At 45.1% G+C, this 18,760-nt stretch overlaps 2 protein-coding genes across 2 annotated transcripts in view; both read right to left on the reverse strand.

Annotated features, from left to right (window-relative positions):
* The window catches only part of UGT1A7 (UDP glucuronosyltransferase 1 family, polypeptide A7), a 214,881-nt gene that overhangs the window by 121,840 nt on the left and 74,281 nt on the right, over positions 1 to 18,760 (reverse strand).
* LOC100350118 (UDP-glucuronosyltransferase 1-6) lies at positions 1,666 to 7,530 on the reverse strand. The gene is made up of 2 exons (XM_070070033.1): positions 7,263 to 7,530; positions 1,666 to 6,914 (listed from the first exon to the last, which is right to left on the reverse strand). The coding sequence occupies exon 2, from the start codon at positions 3,742 to 3,744 to the stop codon at positions 2,734 to 2,736; it is 1,011 nt and encodes a 336-aa protein (XP_069926134.1). The 5' UTR covers positions 3,745 to 6,914; positions 7,263 to 7,530; the 3' UTR covers positions 1,666 to 2,733.

Here is an 18,760-nt window from a genome sequence, read left to right on the forward strand (position 1 = left end):
ACACAGGGAGTGCTCCTGATTCTGTCTCTCACAGCGGAAGTCACTAGCCAGGAAGCCAACATAGGCAGAAGCAACCAGGCAGTCCTCTGAGATGCCTGAGCTCCTCCCTGGACAGAGGAGGGGGGCTGGAAGAGTCACACTCACAGGAGCCTAAGAGGTTTGTCTCACTGTGCTCTCCCACATGGGCAAGGCTGGGAGCCCAGCCATGGTCCTGAGAGGGGCCTCTTCCCAGGAGTGAGAGGCACAGCATTATGCAAGGAGATTTACTAAGCTAGCATTCTCAAAGGCTTTGCTCATTTTTCAGATATGTATGATCCTATTTAGGTTACACTATCACAGCCAACAGTTACAAATAACAACTGTTTTGCTAATTTGATAGGAAAACTAGGTTTCAATGTTTATTAATGTGTGTTTTGGGTTATTTCTGAAGTGAGAAGTAATTACAAAGTTTAATTGGACATTTGTGTTTTGTTTGGTTTTTGTGTCACCTGCTTGTGTTACCCGCCTAATGCGAAATACATTTTAAAGCTATGATCAGTGATGAGTGTTCTTCTTTACTGGGTAATCTACTGAGGTAAAATCACATAACATAACGTTAGCTTTTTTTTTTAAATAAAGGAAAATTCCATGGCATTTAGTAAATTCACAATGACAGGAACCATCACCACATGTTTCAGCGCCTTGAGATGGCTTGATTATTTGACAAAGGAAACTTGATTCTCACCACCTTGACTCAGTTGCTAAGAACAAAACATGCAGGCTGCAGACTGCCCATTGCCACAAGGAGGCCGTCTGGACGACAGTGACACGCAGGTGAGGCAGCCCAGAGCCCCCCCAGCACTGCTCTGGTCCAGTGTCACCCCAGACAGCACTCTCACAGAAGCAGAGCGCGTGCACCAAGGGACCAGAGACGACAGTGTTCTCCTTCTCACGCCCCATTTTTCTTTGTGAAAAGAAGAAATCCCTTTGAATAGACAATAACAAATAAACCTCTTGTACTCATAAACCTCTGGTTGAATCTTCCTGACACTCGGAGTTTCTGTTTCGCAACGTGGGCTCCCTGGACCCCATCCCAGTGTGCTCAGCCTCCTGCCCCTCTGGCTCACGGGACCTGTGTCCAGTGTTTGGTGTGGAAGACACATTGCAAGCATCTTTGGGACTGTCTGAGGCTTCTTCTGATGAAAAATGCATTGAAAAGAAAATTCTGGCATGAAGATGAAAACTATCAAAGGTACAAATACTTAAAAAGAAACAACTCACAGGTTTTGATTTTCCAAAGTGACTCTGGGCACTGTGCCCCACTTCACAGGGGGGCATGTAGGAACAGTCCCTGAGGTCTGAGGCTCCCACACCTGTCTGCACCAGCCCAGCAGTGAGCAGTCAGCTTTGCAGGCCACACAGCTCAGTCACAAGTTCTGTGTGCTGGTGCTGGTGCTGGTTTTTAACCTCCCTCTAAAGCTATGAAAACTTGGGGCAGTGTTGGGGCACAGTGCGTCAAGCCTCCACCTGCAATGCCTGGATCCCGTATCGGTGCCATTTCAAGTCCTGCCGGCGCCACTTCTGATCCAGCTCTCTGCTAATGCATCTGGGAATGCAGCAGAAGATGGCCTAAGTGCTTGAGATGGAGTTTCAGGCTCCTGGCTCTGGCCTGAATCTGGGGAGTGAATCAGTAGTCTAGATGGAAGATCTCTCTCTCTCCCCCTCTCTCTGTAATCTTGCCTTTTTTTCTTTTTTTTTTCTGACAGGCAGAGTAGACAGTGAGAGAGCGAGACATGAGAGAAATGTCTTCCTATGCCGTTGGTTTACCCTCCAATGGCCGCCATGACTGGTATACTGCGGCCCGCACACCGCGCCAATCTGAAGCCAGGAGCCAGGTGCTTCTCCTGGTCTCCAATGGGGTGCAGGGCCCGCGCTTTGGCCATCCTCCACTGCACTCCTGGGCCACAGCAGAGAGCTGGCCTGGAAGAGGGGCAACGGGACAGAATCCGGCACCCTGACCGGGACTAGAACCCGGTGTGCTGGCGCCACAGGCAGAGGATTAGTCTATTGAGTGTGGCGTTGGCCCTTGCCTTGCAAATATGAAAAATAAATGTTAAAAGAAAAACAAGTATGAAAACCATTCTAATTTCTGGGCCATATAAAAGCAGGCCTGTGGAGGTGTAGTGGCTGACATGCCAACTGGGGTACCTGCTTCCCAAGGAAGAGCACATGGATTTGGAGACCTGCTCTGGCTCTGGCTCTGTTCCCTGCATTAGCCTGGCCCAGCCCTGGCTGCCTTTAGCATTTGGGGAGTGAATCCAGGGATGTGATCTCTCTCTCTCTCTCTCTCTCTTTCTCTCTTTCTCTCACTCTGTCTCTCCCTCTCTTTCTCCCTCTCTCCCTCTTTCGCTCTCCCTCTCCCCCTCTCTTCCTTTTCCCCATGATCACAAATAAATAAAAACAAACAAATAAATAAATATTTCCTTAAAACAACTCAAAAAAGAACAGATTTGGCCTGTGTGTTTCCTCACACCTGCCTTGGGACCAGGGACAAAGCATGGACAGAGTTGGGAGAGTGGGTTTCAACAAGGACACGTTGCCTTGGTCAAGCCTTCACCTCTGCTGGACTGCAATGCCATTGCTGCAATGATCCTGGGACTGTCCCCAGAACAAAACTAAGTGTATCTGCATATCCATGGCTGTCACCAGGCATGAGCCCAGAGTCCACTGCAACACCTGCATGTCACCTGGGCCTCAGGTCCCCCACAGCCCTGCTGTTCCAGGCCTGGCACCCCTCCCCCCTCCCCACCACCATTTCTTCTCCCAGGGGACAGGACACACGTGAGTGGGAGAAGACAGAGCCCAGAAGAGCAGTGTCTGCCTGCGAGAAGCACACCCACCCACCTGAGACAGGACGTCCGGCTTCTTGCAGTTGATCCCGCCAATGAGTACCATGTTGGGCATCACCGGCCTGGGGTACTCAAACACAAAGTCGTATCTTAGCAGCCACACGGGGTCCTTCTGAAATAAGGTGGGCAGGTCCACTTCCCTCTTGAGGAGCTCTACCGCCAGGTCCTCATACTTTGAATATAGACAGTAAAATAGAGGGACCTCCAACAAGTTAACGAGGAAGTTGACCACGCGCTGGGGGAAGCTCATCTGGTCGGAGAACTTTGTGTAGCACCGGGGGATGTACGATACCGGGTTGGGGCTTCCGCCAAACCCATGCTCCAGGGAACAGGGGAAGCCCCTGAACAGGTACACGGAGGGCAGGCCCAGGTACTCAGCCAGGATCACACCACAGGGTAAGGCCGGGTCTGTGAAAAGAGCATCGAACTTGCCCGCCTTGAGGAAATCCAAGGTGTCGCCGTGTCTCAGCAGGCTCTGGCAGTTGATGAAGTACATGTCAATCATAACCATGAGTTTCCTGTATTGGGTCTGAGGCTCGCTCAGCCAGGACCTGTCAGTAAAGTGCTTTTCTCCAAAGGTGCGATACCAATTTCTCAGCTCCTCCTGGTCAAACGGCACTGGATAGATTCTCCTCGTGTAGAACCTGGATTCTCTCAAGAGCAAGTTGACTTCTGGCACCAGCACCACGATTTCATGCCCCCTCGCCCCAAGAGCCTCAACTATGCCCTGCATGCTAAGCCAGTGGCTTCCATCATGGGGCACCACCAGCAGCCTGTCACCCAGCACCGTGCCCCAGAGTGCCACGAAGAGAACCCCCGCAGACACTCTCTGAGCTGCAGAAAGCAGGCAGGCCATCCTGGAGAGAGTTAGAGTGACAACAACAATAAATACTTCACACGTCCTGCTCTGCACCGCAGGCCTTCTGGCTATGTCCCCTGAACCAAACAGTGGTTTCACAGACTCTGTGTCCTTCTACCTGGCTCGGAATCCTGCCCTTTTATTTGAATGGACCTATATCAACCATTAATCATTTTTTAAGCAAGCTCTCTTGAACCAATTAGGGCCCCATGAGCTTTCACCTGAGACTTTAGTTTACTTTTTCACCTCCACCCATCTGCCTCTCTCTCTGACACACTCCTTGCAACAGTCTGAGGGCAATTTGGAAAGAGCCATGATCCTCCCCACCCACCTTTCTGCCAGCTCTGAAACCCCCTGCATTCCTCATCACTGGTGTTGTCCATCCTTGAATGAAGGCGAGTGCTTCTGTCATCTTTTTAAGCAACTTTTCTCAGAAGGAAAAGGAAGCATTAACAGGTAACAAATTCAAGATTCAAAGCAGCACAGTGGAGCTCCACTCTGAAAGTCTGGTTTGCACAGTGATGGCTGGATGAAAAGCTGCCCTACCGAGGGGTGGGGGCACTGAAGAAGCCAAGGTAACTTCCACCCCCATGACCTGAGCTCCAGGTGTATCCCAGCTCAGTGTCAGCCACAGCACTCCAGTGACTGCCTTGCCATCCCTACCCCACCTCTGTCAGCACAGGTGGAGAAAGATTCCACCTCCTGGGGAAGAGAACAGAGAAGCCGCAGACCTTGCCTTGAAACTCAGAGCTGGGCCCACCATGATGAATCTTAACACTGAACATACTGAACATTGAGGAGGAACATACCTCAACATACACAAGCCCACCAACAACACCAGACTGAATGAGGGAAAACTGATCTCTAAATCTAGAGTGAAAACGGATGTCAGCTTTCATCACTTTTATTCAACATAGTCTGGAATTTCTAACCAGGGTAGCGAGCAAAGAAAAAACTAAAAGACATCCAAATTTCAAAGAAGGGAACTAAATTGTCATTGTTTTCTGATAATGTGATCAAAGATAGAAAGCCCCAAAGACCCTACCAAAAAACAACCAGAACAAATAAATCAACTCCGCAATGTCGAAGGAGACATAATCAACATACAAAACTCAGTAGTGTTTCTATGTTGTGATAGAGTGTTATCAGAAAAAGAAGTGCAATCAGCAACTCCATTTATAATAGCAACAGTAAGACAAGACTAATAAATTTCACCAAAGCAACAAAAAAAGAACACAATAAAGAGGATGAAAAATTGTTGGAAGAAATCGAAGAGAATACACACAAGAAAGGAATGATAACTGTGACTGTGCACTGGGAGAAGCAATATTGTTAAAATGTCCATACTGCCTAGAGCAGTCTATAAATTCAACGTAATCCTTATCAAATACCAATGGCATCCTTCCCAGGACAAGATAGGGCCATGCTAAAAGTCATAGGAAATCACAAAATCCCCTCAATCGCTAAGGCAATCTTGAGCAAAGAACAAAGCAACAGGCACTACACTGTCTCACTCAAAATATGCTGTACTTATAGCAATCAAAACAATATAGCATTGATATAAAAAAAATACATACAAAAGCCCATGTGACAAAATAGAAAGCCTAGAAATAAACCCAGGCCCTGATATCCAAGGGATTTTCCACAAAGTGCTAAGATCACACAGTGAAGAGAGGACAGTCTCTTCAATCAGCAGTGCTGGGAAAACTGGAGATCCGCATGGGGAAGAGGGACGTAGACCTACACATGCAAAAGGGCGTTCAAAATGGGTCCCGGCAGTTCATGGAAGACACACACTGTGAAAGTCAGGAGAAAACCCTGGAGAAATGCTTCACGACATGGCACTGGGAAGCTGCTGCTGCTTTTTTTTCTAATAAGACCACCTTAGGAGGAATAAGACCAAAAACAGCCCAATGGGATTACATCTAAGTGAAAAACTTCAAAGAAGATAATCAACAGAATGGAGAAACAACATACAAAATGGAAGAAAATATCTGGAAACTACACATCTAAAAAGGAGTTAATATCCAGAATATATAAGGAACTCAAGCAACCTACTATCAAGAAACCAATAACATGCTTGTAAGTTGGCCAAGTGACATGAATTGAGATTTCTCAAAAGAAAAGACAAACATCCAACACACACGCACACACACACACACACACACACGACATACACACAAAATCAACATCACTAATCACTGGGGAAACATAAATTGAAACCATAATGAATATTGCTTCACACTAGTTAGAATGACTATTATCAAATTCCACAAAAGATAACAGGTGCCAGTGAGGATGTGGAAAAGAGAGAACACTAGAACACTATTCACGAGAGTACAAATTAGCATAGCCATTATGGAAAACAGGATGGAATATTCTGAAAAAAAATTAAAGCTGGAACTACCATACGATATAACAATCTCTCTTCTGGGTATATGCAGAAGGAAGGAAACCAGCATGTTCAAGAGACAACAACACTGCCATGATGATTGCAGCACTATACACAATAGCCAAGAAATGACATCAACCTAAGTGTCCATCAACAAATGAATGTGTAAAGAAAATTTTAGGGGGCTGGCACTGTGGTGCAGTGGGCAAATCCACTGCCTGCAATGCCAGTGTCCCATATGGGTGCCAGTTCAAGACCCGGCTGCTCCACTTTGGATCCAGCTCTCTACTATGGCCTGGGAAGGCAACAGAAGTTGGCCCAAGCCCTTGGGCTTTTGCACTCGCATGGGAGACCTGGAAGAAGCTCCTGGCTCCTGCTTCAGATCGGAGCAGCTCTGGCCATTTCAGCCAGCTGGTGAGTGAACCTCTCTGTCTCCCCCCACCCCCTCTCTATTTTAGGACAAGGAGCTAGAATGGCTGCGGAGTATGTCTTTGCTCCATCAAGGGTACTTCCCAAGGGTTGTAGAAAATGCAATGAAGACAAAAGTTCATTTTGTTACAAAGATTTCTGGAATGCACACATGCTTTTTTCATAACTGGCAATTTCCACAGATTTTTAAAAGATCCCTAGCATTTAGCCATAAAAAAAGGACTAAACCTTGTCATTGGTGAAAAGGTAGATGGAACTGGAGGCTGTTAGTTTTAAGCAAAACAAGCCAGCTACAGAAACACAAACAGCCCTTGACCTCAGTCATAGGTAGAAATCAAAACTTGACCTCAAAGCCGGCGCCGTGGCTCAATAGGCTAATCCTCCACCTTGCGGCGCCGGCACACCGGGTTCTAGTCCCGGTTGGGGCGCCGGATTCTGTCCCGGTTGCCCCTCTTCCAGGCCAGCTCTCTGCTATGGCCAGGGAGTGCAGTGGAGGATGGCCCAGGTGCTTGGGCCCTGCACCCCATGGGAGACCAGGAAAAGCACCTGGCTCCTGGCTCCTGCCAGGATCAGCGCGGTGCGCCGGCTGCAGCGGCGGCCATTGGAGGGTGAACCAACGGCAAAGGAAGACCTTTCTCTCTCTGTCTCTCTCTCTCACTGTCCACTCTGCCTGTCAAAAAAAAAAAAACTTGACCTCACTGAAATTGAGAGCAGCACAGCAGTTCCTAAGCACCAACAGCATAGAGGAGAGGGAGAGGGAGGGAAGGACTGGTCAGCGGGAACAAGTTCCAGTTAGGAGAAAAGTGCTGGATTCATCTGCACAGTTGCATGACCATAGGTGACGAACACATGTGATATATATTTTTTTACACGTGATATATTTCAAAACAGCCAGGAGAAAAAGATTTTGAATGCTGTCTCCACAAAGACATTTTGATAAAGACATTGAGGAGATGGACTGCCTTGATTTGAACATGACACAATATACACATGAATGAAAGCACCGCATGCTGGCCCATAATTGTGTGTAATTATGAGATAATAACCCAAAATATTTTTTAAATATTTAATAAAAATGATAGTGGCACAACTATCACATATAATACATGGTGAATCTTTAAGGGTAAATGGTCTCTCACTTGACAAATACAATGGAACTAACATGGGTTCCAGGTGACACACCTTGTCCTGCTGCATACCGTTTAAGCTGCAGAAATAATGAGACTACATAATGTGTGTCGTGTGCTCACTACGACAATATCTAAGCCAGAATGGTCAGGTCGCCTATCGAAAGTCATCCAGCGAGGAAAGTGGGAGTCAATAAAACTGGAGACAATGAAGTTAACTGCAGAGAATATAATTGCAGTAAAGGCAAAAAAAAAAAACAATCATTTTAAAATAGTTGCTTACTTTTCAACATTTTTACAAATATAATATAGACACACAGAGATGATATAATTGAATGACTGCATTGCACAAGGGGGAAACAAACAGAACGGATGTTTCATGATCTGACCAAAAATAAAGCAGATCAGTCAGCCCTGGGAGGCCCTCTGCTCCTTCTCCCACATTCACTGCATCTCCTGCTCAGCTCTGCCTGTGCCATCCCAGGCAGTTTCCGAGCACTCACCCTGAGCTTGCCACCCGCTGCCTCTGTGCCTCGTTGCCTGCCACCTGTGGCTCCCCTTCGCATGAACCTTCTCTACCTCAAACTCTCTGCTCTGTTCTCATGCATCCTGAAGAGAGTGGACATGCTCCCGGGACTTCCCAAGGTGCATTAGCAGGGAGCTGCATTAGAAGTGGAGCAGCCAGGTCTCAAACCAGCGCCCATGGAAGATGCCGGCACTGTAGGAGGCTGCTTAATCCCCTGTGCCAACCCAGGGCAAAATTAATAATTTTTAAAAAAGATAGAAACTACATGCCTGAGAAAAAGGCAACTCACAGCGGAAAACCCAGTGAGAACAATAGAAACAGTCCATGTCATATGCTGAAAGAACAAAGAAGGAAAAAAAAAAGCCAGTGGCTTCCCTCCATGGGCACCACCAGCACCTTGCCGCCCTCAGCCCAGGGCAGCACACACAGCAGGAGCAGCAGCCTCACCAGCCGCTGCAGGGGAATCCGCAGTACCAGCACCAACTCAGCAGAAACCAACAGCACCGCACTTTGCACACTGGGTTGCGCCTCCTACTAGTTTCTCCAGTCATTATATGCTGTCAACAGGCTGCTTATCACATCAGCATGTCATTGGATGCCACGGTGCCCTCCTCAAGTAATCATTGTGGAATAAACTATCCTCCTCTCTATGACTGCCCTACCCTCTGCCTCCACCAAGCAGAGATTGATCTGAAGGCCCAATCTAAGCGAAACTCATCTGACCCTGCTGCTCTCTCTGGGGACATCCTAGTTCAATGTCTTGTGTTTCCAATGATCAAAATAAGACTTTGGACACTGATATTGATATGTGCTATGTGGGCAGCTTTTAGGATCTGTTGGGCTAGAGGTAACATATCACAGACTATCTCCCCATGTGTCATTTTTTTATTTTTAATTTATTTTATTTTATTTTATTTTTTTTATTTTTTGACAGGCAGAATGGACAGTGAGAGGGAGAGACAGAGAGGAAGGTCTTCCTTTTGCCGTTGGTTCACCCTCCAATGGCCGCCGCAGCTGGCGTGCTGCGGCCAGTGCATTGCGCTGATCCGAAGCCAGGAGCCAGGTGCTTCTCCTGGTCTCCCATGTGGGTGCAGGGCCCAAGGACTTGGGCCATCCTCCACTGCACTCCCGGGCCATAGCAGAGAGCTGGTCTGGAAGAGGAGCAACCGGGAAAGAATCCGGGACCCGACCGGGACTAGAACCCGGGTGCTGGCGCCGCAAGGCGGAGGATTAGCCTATTGAGCCACGGCATCGGCCTCCTCATGTGTCATTCTATTCTCTTACTGGTCAATCAAAATGTCTCCTTTCCCAGGATGCATCTGCTTCACCTGATCCCTACAGGTAAGACTGCAAAGAAATATGGACACTAAACTCCACATTCAGCTCATAGTTGTGCCATCAAATACCCTAGATACCTTCTTGTCCATAGGGTACCCCTAACCTCATTAAAGAGAGGCTGGGAGCTGCATATTCTCTCTCTCTCTCCTTCAATAGCCCACTGGGAAGCACTTAAAATTAGTAATTTCACACATCAATTTCATTTCATTGCCTACTATTTTTCTTTTAACCACTTTAGCAGGCTGCAGCTGAGCTCTGAGAGTCACCACTACCCTGGCCCCAATTCCGGACTGTGCTGCATGGGGCCCTGTTGGATGACTGTGCAGTCTCTGTGCTCTCAGGTCTGGCAAGATGGCCAGTGACAGACACCGGAGGACTTCCCAACAGAGACGGATTAGAAACTAAGAGAAAAACAAACTCTCGTTTAGCTACAACACTTGGGGGAGTGCAGTGCAGGTGGAATGGAGAGACCTACCCTGGACAGACAGAGACATCGCACCTACACAGAGCCCACAAGCTGACAGATGTTGGCTTCACGGCGGCCCCACTCCTCCTTGTTCTTTAGGTGCAGAGCTGCACTCGGGCCACTGCAGTGCCCCCGCACAGACCCCAGCTACTGAGGAGTACAAGTCGTGCCACTCGGGTACCCTGCTCCTGCTACCATGCAAGGTGCACTGCACCCTCCTGGACACTGGAGTGCCCCTCCCAGTGCAGCCCTCAGAGACTGCTTCATGCCATGACACCGCAGATACATCACCTTGTTCCACCCACCCTGGTTTGGTGGAGGAGCCCCTTGTCCATGTGGCCTGTGCAGGGTCTGACAGGCCCAGGGCTTCTGCTGTGTGTACTGCATACCCTTGACTCGGCCTGCTGGAGTAGGCACACTGTGGGTACCACACCCCCACTGCTATATGTTCTATACCCATCTGGGCCACTAGAATGTCCCCATCCTGCACAGCCTGTGCACATGGACAGGCTGTCTGCCCAGTGGCCACAGTGTCCCTGCCCAAAGCCTCTTATGGAGCTGGAGAAGCTGTATAGAGGCCACACTAAGGCTCCCAACTGGAACCAAAAGTAACACAGCACAGAGCCAACACCCGAAGGCACAACTTGGGAGAAACTCTCTTACTACAAAAGCCAGCCATAAACTAGGTACAGAATCAGACCCAGCAGATGCTCAGACACCAACACAGGGACACAACTGCAAAAAGTAAGGTGACATGATTTTCCAAAGGAACACAATAATGTACTGGCAACGTACTTCACAAAAAAGAAATGTGATGAAATGCCCAAGGAAGGATTTGAAAGAATGATTCTAAGGAAACTCAACAAAATTGAAGAAAATATAGATATGTCAATAAAATTGCAAATACTATGATACGAATGATAAATTCAACAAAAACAAAAAGAGACCATGGAACAAATCAAACAGAAATATTAGAGCTGAAGAACTCAATAAATAAAAAAAAATACAACTGAGCCCTTCAACAACAGACTAGATAAGCAGAGGAAGTAATTCCCAAATGCGAAGACAGAACATTCCAATGAACAGAGTCAGAAAAAAGAAGGACTTCCAGACTTATGGACAACATTAGACAAGATTGGAAAAGGCATGGGAAATCTATTCACTGATATAACAGCTAAAAGTGTCCCAAATCGTAGAGAAGATGTGGACATCCAGGTCTAGGAGACTCAAAGTCCTCAAGAGGATTTCACCAGGAAGGTGCTCTGCATTCCATAGAACAGTCAAACTATCAAAAGATCAGATTTGAAAAACTTCAGACACTAGTCTTGATCATGTGATCTCTCTGATTCTTAGTCCTATCATTATGATAAACTGTGAACGGGAATTGATCATTTGGACTAGTGAGATTATGGGGGGGGGGGGGAGCCATTGTTATCCATAAGCTGTACTTTGGAAATTTATATTCATTAAAATAAAAGTTAAAAAAAACTAAATCAAAAAAAATATCATACACACACACAAAAGAAAAGAAAAGAAAAGAAAAACTTCAAAAAACATCAAGAGAGAGGATATTGATTCTAGCAGGTTAGCAACTTGGAAACCCAGACACTGTACTGAAATGCCAATTTCAACCCAGCTTGGAATACCCAGACACTGTACTGAAATGCCAATTTCAACCCAGCTTGGAATACCCAGACACTGTACTGAAATGTCCATTTGAGGCCCAGTTTCTCTGATTCCAATCCAGCTTCCTGCTAATGCAACATGAGAGGCAGCAGATGAGGGCTCAAGTGCTTGAGCCCTGCCACCCACTTGAGATACCTGCATGGGGCTGCTTCCTCCTGGATTAGCCCTCGCCCAGCCCTAGCTGGTGTGAATACCTGGGAGAGAACCAGTAAAGGAAAATTACTCTCTCTCTCCCTCTCTGTCTTTTTCTCTGTCCCTGTGCCTTTCCAATGGATAAAAATAACTTAAACAAATAAACACTTAAAAATAACAAGAGAAAATCACCAGTCACACAGTAGAGATCTCCTATTATAAAATAGCATTTCTCAACAGAAACCTTATACACCAGGAAGAATGGGATGATATGTCCAAGGTTGTCAGAGAAAAACCTGCCCACCAAGAAGAAATACTCAACAAAACTACCCTGCCAAAGTGAAGGAGAAACAGGTACTCCCTAAAATAGCAAAAACCGAGGGAAACAAGCACCACCAGATGCGCCTTACAAGTTTCTTAAGGGAGTCCTACGCCTAGAAGCAGAAGGAAGGTCATACTGCCATGAATAGATACAAAAATATAAAACCAAAAGATGAATAGATACACGAAAAATCAATAGAAAAGGATAGAACCCTTTGACACAGAAAAACAATGAGAGAGATAAACAATGACAAAGAATATTCACACCTACTGACAGAAACTCCACAAGTGGCAAGGCTTACACATCAATAACTATCTGACTGTAAATGGATTTAATGTCCCAAGAAAACAATGGACTGACTGGGACAATTTAAAAAAACCAAGACTCAATGATATGCTGCCTACAAGAAACTCACTTAACCATTAAAGACATAACGCATAGTGAAAGATAAGGAAAGGAGAAAGATATTTCCTGAAAATGGATACCAAAAGTCAACATGAAGAGCTGTAATTATATCAGATTAAACTAACAAGGTCAAACACTGTAAAAACACAAAGAATGTCTCAGTATATAATTAAGGGATCAATTCAATAAGATTTAACAATTGTGAATGCATATTCATCTAATGTTGCAGTTCGAAGTTTATACCACAGAGTAGTAGATCCTATGGGACAGATTGGCTCCAGCATAAATCATAACTGGGGAATTCAATATTTCACCTTCATCAAAGGACAGGTCACTCAGACAAAAAAAACCACAATAATTAAATCCTAAAGTTAAACGAACTGAATTTACTAAAACAGAAAACAAAATAAAAAATAATAGGCAAGTCTAAAAGTTATTTCTTTGAGAACACCCATAACATAATTAAATCCATTTAAAATCACAAAGGAGGAGACAGAGAAAAAAAATATAGCTTTGTTGGACTTGGGTCTTTTGCATGAGGAGAATTCCACAAACTCCTCACAGGAGTCAAATCTTAGGGTTAAGCAAACCACAGGAGCCAGGGACACTAACCTGAGATAACACTGGGGCGGAGCCAGAGAGCAGATCAGGCCCTCCTGCGATTGTCTCTCCACAGAAACGTCGATGTCAACAACTCTCTAAGCATGAAGCAACCCCACAAGAGCTGAGGAACCATGTGGAAGAGCACAGCACCTGGGGTTATTGCCAGCATGCTAATAAGAAAAGAGGAATTGAAGAAGACATGAGGGAGCTTCCTGTACCAGCCCTCCCCTAAATCCAAGCAGTGCAGCTTAGAAAAAGACACCAGCCACTTAGTGAAGGCAAAGGAAATTAAAAATGGGCTACAGACGTGGAACACAGTACAGGCCTGCCAAGAAGAATTCCATATCAGGTAGAGCCCCAGACCAGTGACTGTGGATGGAGCCTCTTGAACCATCCCAGGGCCCAGTGGAAATTACAGATCTCAGCAGAGTGGACTCACACCTGCTCCACAACACCACTAGCCATGGATGGCCTGGGCCTGGGTGGTCAATCTGTGACTTCATTGGTGCTTATAGCCATGAGCTTCAGGTGCAAACCAGCTTGGTGTCAGCCTTAGTAGCCAAGGGACCTCTCCACCATCCCTACCCTACTGAAGAATCACAGAGTGTTGAAAGACTCCATTTCCTAGGTTAGAACAGGGAGGGAATTACAAGATTTTGCCTTGGAACTCAGTGTAGGGCCCACTGTGGTGAATCTGAACACTAGAGGAACCAACAGCCCCTGGCACTTGCACCCACACATAGAACATTGGGTGCCTTTGGGTTGGACTTGTGCTCAAGCCTCTATCACCCCACTGCATGCAACAGTCTCGGGCCATGAGTAGACCTTAAGAGCAGGCAGGCCCGCGCTGTCTGGGCCTTGGCACTGACCCTATGCTGCGTAGGTTTGATGGGAGGTGGGCTTTGCACCCCAGCGTGGCAGCAGCTTCAGTGGCCACAGGACTTCCTACCACATCCTCTCCCAACACCAAACAACACAACAGAGAGAAGAGAGTCAGGGTCCAGTTGTGGAAGAAGAGGGAGGGAGACAGTGGCTGTTGCTCTGGAGCCACGGGTGAGACCCACCATGGTGAGGCCCAGTGTCTGGCAGCATCCACAGCACCTGACCCCATGACTGTGGATGGCTACCTGACCCTGCCCCAAACCCAGGCCCTGGCTCACAGATCTGAGGAGAAGGACTATCTGCTTCACTGAAACCAAGTTCACCATGAGAAACATGAAAATACTCAAAGCCATATGTTTGTAACAATTTTGGGCTTGGGCTCCCTCTAGTGCCAAAACCGTGAAAAGACAAAGATGGCCGACCCACAGCAAAGGTGGACTTAGGGTGCCATCTAGTGCTGACACAGCACCAGGGAACACAGGCACAGAGAGCATCATCAACCGCCTGCTTAGAATTTCTCTTTAATAAAAACAAAGCAGACTACAAGGAGTGTGGAAAGTAACTGGTCCTTGATTGGCAGACATGGTCACTGGTCAGTAAGCAACAGCAACTTTTGGGAACCATGGCCTCACCAAACAGACAAATAAACTTCAGACATGAATAGGGAAGTGAGTCTTTGGGATAGGTCTCCCCTTCTTTCATCTATCTCACCAATGAAAAGAAATGATTTTTTAAGAAAAGCATACAAAGGGCTAACAGCTACATTTAAAAAGACCTGAAATTACTATTAATTGGGATAAATGCAAATCCAAACCACAGTGTGATATCACCCCATTCCAGTTAGAACAATGATGATCAAAACAGAATGACAACAGGTGCTGGTGAGGAGATGGAGACCAGGGGACTCTTACGCACTGCTGATGGGAATGTAAATTAGTAAAGCCATTGTGGAAAACAGTTTGGAAGCTTCTCAGAAAAGTTAAAAGTAGAACTACAGTATATTCTAGCACTCCCCATTAGGAGTGTGCATGCAAAGCAGAAGAAATCCACATAACAAAGAGCACTGCTATGATTACTGCAGCACTCAGGATCCACAATCGCCCAGAGATGGGTCAACCAACGACCCATCTACCGATACATGGACAAAGAAAACGTGACATGGATGCACAGTGACTATGGGCGCTTACTTCAAAGAGTCTGCAGAAAATACAAAGCAAGTGCTTTTGTTGACAAAATTGTGAATTCACACATACTTTTTTAATAGGCAATTTCCATGAATCTTTGAACACATCTCATATAAGAGAAAATTTTGTCATTGCACAACATGGATGGAAACGGATGACATTATAAGTGATGTAAGGCAGGTATAGAAAGACCAGTACTCCTTGATTTCACTCATCTGTTAAATGTAAAAAAGTTGACCTCTGTGCTGGCGCTGTGGCTTTGTGGCCAAAGCACCCACCTGTCGCCCTGGCAACCCATACGGGTGCCACTTCTAATCCCAGCTGCTCTTCTGTGTATGCAGCTCTCTGCTATGGCCTGGGAAAGCAGTGGAGGATGGAACAAGTATTGGGTCCCTGCACCCGCATAGGAGACCAGGAAGAAGCTCCTGGCTCCTGGCTTTGTATCAGCACAGCTCCGGCCAATGCAGCCATTTGCAGAGTGAACAAGCAAATGGAAGACCTTTCTCTCTATCTCTCCCTCTCTCTGTCTGTAACTCTCTCTCTAATAAGTAAATAAAATCTTTTTTTTAAAAAGTTGATCTCATAGAGATTGAGGCAGAAGAGTGGCTACTAAAGGCTGGATGTGAAAACGGGAGGAAGAGACAAGGAAAGGTTAGTTGGTGGGAAAAAGTGACAGGAAAAATAAGTGCTGAGGTCCACTACAGGCAATGATCACGTATGGATATCCTCAAAGAAAACCAGAAGAAAGACTTGAAATCTTGTAGCCACAAAGAAAAGATAAAAGTCTGAGGAGACAGATATGACATGAGTACCCTGATTTGAACAAGCTAAATGTACAGGTGAATCAAAAATCACACACTATTCTATACATTTTATAAATTTATATGTATATATGTGTGTATATATATTTCTTTTTTTTTAATCCCCTGGCACATTTCTATCTCCACCATTTGGGGCAAATCCGATTGAGCATGTCCCAAATTGTACAACTCCTCCCTCTCTTATTCCCACTCTTACATTTAACAGGGATCACTTTTCAGTTAAAATTTAAACACCTAAGAATAATTGTGTGTTAATTACAGAGTTCAAATAATAAAGTATTAAATTTTACATCAACAGTCAGGACAAGGGCTGATCAAGTCTCTGCTTCTCATAGTGTTCATTTCACTTCAACAGTTTCCTTTTTGGTGCTCGGTTAGTTGTCACTGATCAGGGAGAACATATGATATTTGTCCCTTTGGGACTGGCTTAATTCACTCAGCATGATGTTTTCCAGATTCCTCCATTTTGTTGCAAATGACAGGATTTCATTGTTTTTGACCACTGTATAGTATTCTATAGAGTACATGTCCCATAATTTCTTTATCCAGTCTACTGTTGATGGGCATTTGTGTTGATTCCAGGTCTTAGCTATTGTGAATTGAGCTGCAATAAACATTAAGGTGCAGACTGCTTTTTTGTTTGCCAATTTAATTTCCTTTGGGTAAATTCCAAGCAGTGGGATGGCTGGGTTGTATGGTAGGGTTATATTCAGGTTTCTGAGGAATCTCCAGACTGACTTCCATAGTGGCTTGACCAGTTTGCATTCCCACCAACAGTGGGTTAGTGTCCCTTTTTCCCCACATCCTCACCAGCATCTGTTGTTGGTAGATTTCTGAATGTGAGCCATTCTAACTGGGGTGAGGTGAAACCTCATTGTGGTTTTGAATTGCATTTCCCTGATTGCTAGTGATCCTGAACATTTTTTCATGTGTCTGTTGGCCCTTTGGATTTCCTCTTTTGAAAAATGTCTATTGAGGTCCTTGGCCCATCTCTTAAGTGGGTTGTTTGTTTTGATGTTGTGGAGTTTCTTGATCTCTTTGTGGATTCTGGTTATCAACCCTTTATCTGTTGCATAGTTTGCAAATATTTTTCCCATTCTGTCGGTTGCCTCTTCGCTTTCCTGACTGTTTCTTTTGCAGTACAGAAACTTCTCAATTTGATGCAATCCCAAATGTCAATTTTGGCTTTGACTGCCTGTGCTTCCGGGGTCTTTTCCAAGAAGTCTTTGCAGGTACCTATATCTTGCAGGGTTTCTCCAAAGTTCTCTAATAATTTGATGGTGTCGGGTCATAGATTTAGATCTTTAATCCATGCTGAGTGAATTTTTGTGTAAGGTGAAAGGTAGGGTTTTGCTTCATGATTCTGCACGTGGAAATCCAATTTTCCCAGCACCATTTATTGAATAGACTGTCCTTACTCCAGGGATTGGTTTTGGATCCTTGATCAAATATAAGTTGGCTGTAGATGTTTGGGTTGATTTCTGGTGTTTCTATTCTGTTCCATTGGTCTATCCATCTGTTTCTGTACCAGTACCATGCTGTTTTGGTAACAACTGCCCTGTAGTATGTCCTGAAATCTGGCATTGTGATGCCTCTGGCTTTGTTTCTGTGGTACAAGATTGCTTTAGCTCTTTGAGGTCTCCTGTGTCTCCATATGAATTTCAGCATCATTTTTTCCAAATTTGAGAAGAATGACTTTGGTATTTTGATTGGTATCACACTGAATCTATAAAATGCTTTTGGGAGAATGGACATTTTGATGATATTGATTCTTCCAATCCATGAGCATAGAAGATTTTTCCATTTTTTTGGTATCCTCTTCTATTTCTTTCTTTAAGATTTTGTAATTCTCATTGTATAGGTCTTTAACATCCTTGGTTAAGTTTATTCCAAGGTATCTGATTGTTTTTGTGGCTACTGTGAATGGGATTTATCTTAGAAGTTCTTTCTCAGCCGTGAAATTGCCCGTGTATACAAAGGCTGTTGATTTTTGTGCATTGATTTTATATCCTGCTACTTTGCCAAACTCTTCTATGAGTTCCAATAGTCTCTTAGAAGAGTTCTTTGGATCCCCTAAATAAAGAATCAATCTGCAAAGAGGGATAGTTTGAGTTCTTCCTTCCCAATTTGTATCCCTTTAATTTCTTTTTCTTGCCTAATAGCTATAGCTAAAACTTCCAGAACTATATTGAATAGCAGTGGTGAGAGTGGGCATCCTTGTCTGCTACCAGATCTCAGTGGAAATGCTTCCAACTTTTCCCCATTCAATAGGATGCTGGCCGTGGGTTTTTCATAAATTGCTTTGATTGTATTGAGGAATGTTCCTTCTATATTCAGTTTGCTTAGAGTTTGCATCATGAAAGGGTGTTGTATTTTAGCAAATGCTTTCTCTGCATCTATTGAGATGATCATATGGTTTTTCTTCTGCAGTCTGTTAATGTGGTGTATCACATCGATTGTTTTGCGAACACTGAACCATCCCTGCATACCAGGGATAAATCCCACTTGGTCTGGGTGGATGATCTTTCTGTTGTGTTGTTGCATTCTATTGGCCAGAATTTTATTGAGGATTTTTGCATCTATGTTCATCAGGGATATTGGTCTGTAATTTTCTTTCAATGCTGCATCTTTCTCTGGCTTAGGGATTAAGGTGATGGTGGCTTCATAGAAAGAATTTGGGAGAAAATTCCCTCTTTTTAG

Source organism: Oryctolagus cuniculus, chromosome 3, assembly GCF_964237555.1.
Source record: "Oryctolagus cuniculus chromosome 3, mOryCun1.1, whole genome shotgun sequence".
NCBI lineage: Eukaryota > Metazoa > Chordata > Mammalia > Lagomorpha > Leporidae > Oryctolagus > Oryctolagus cuniculus.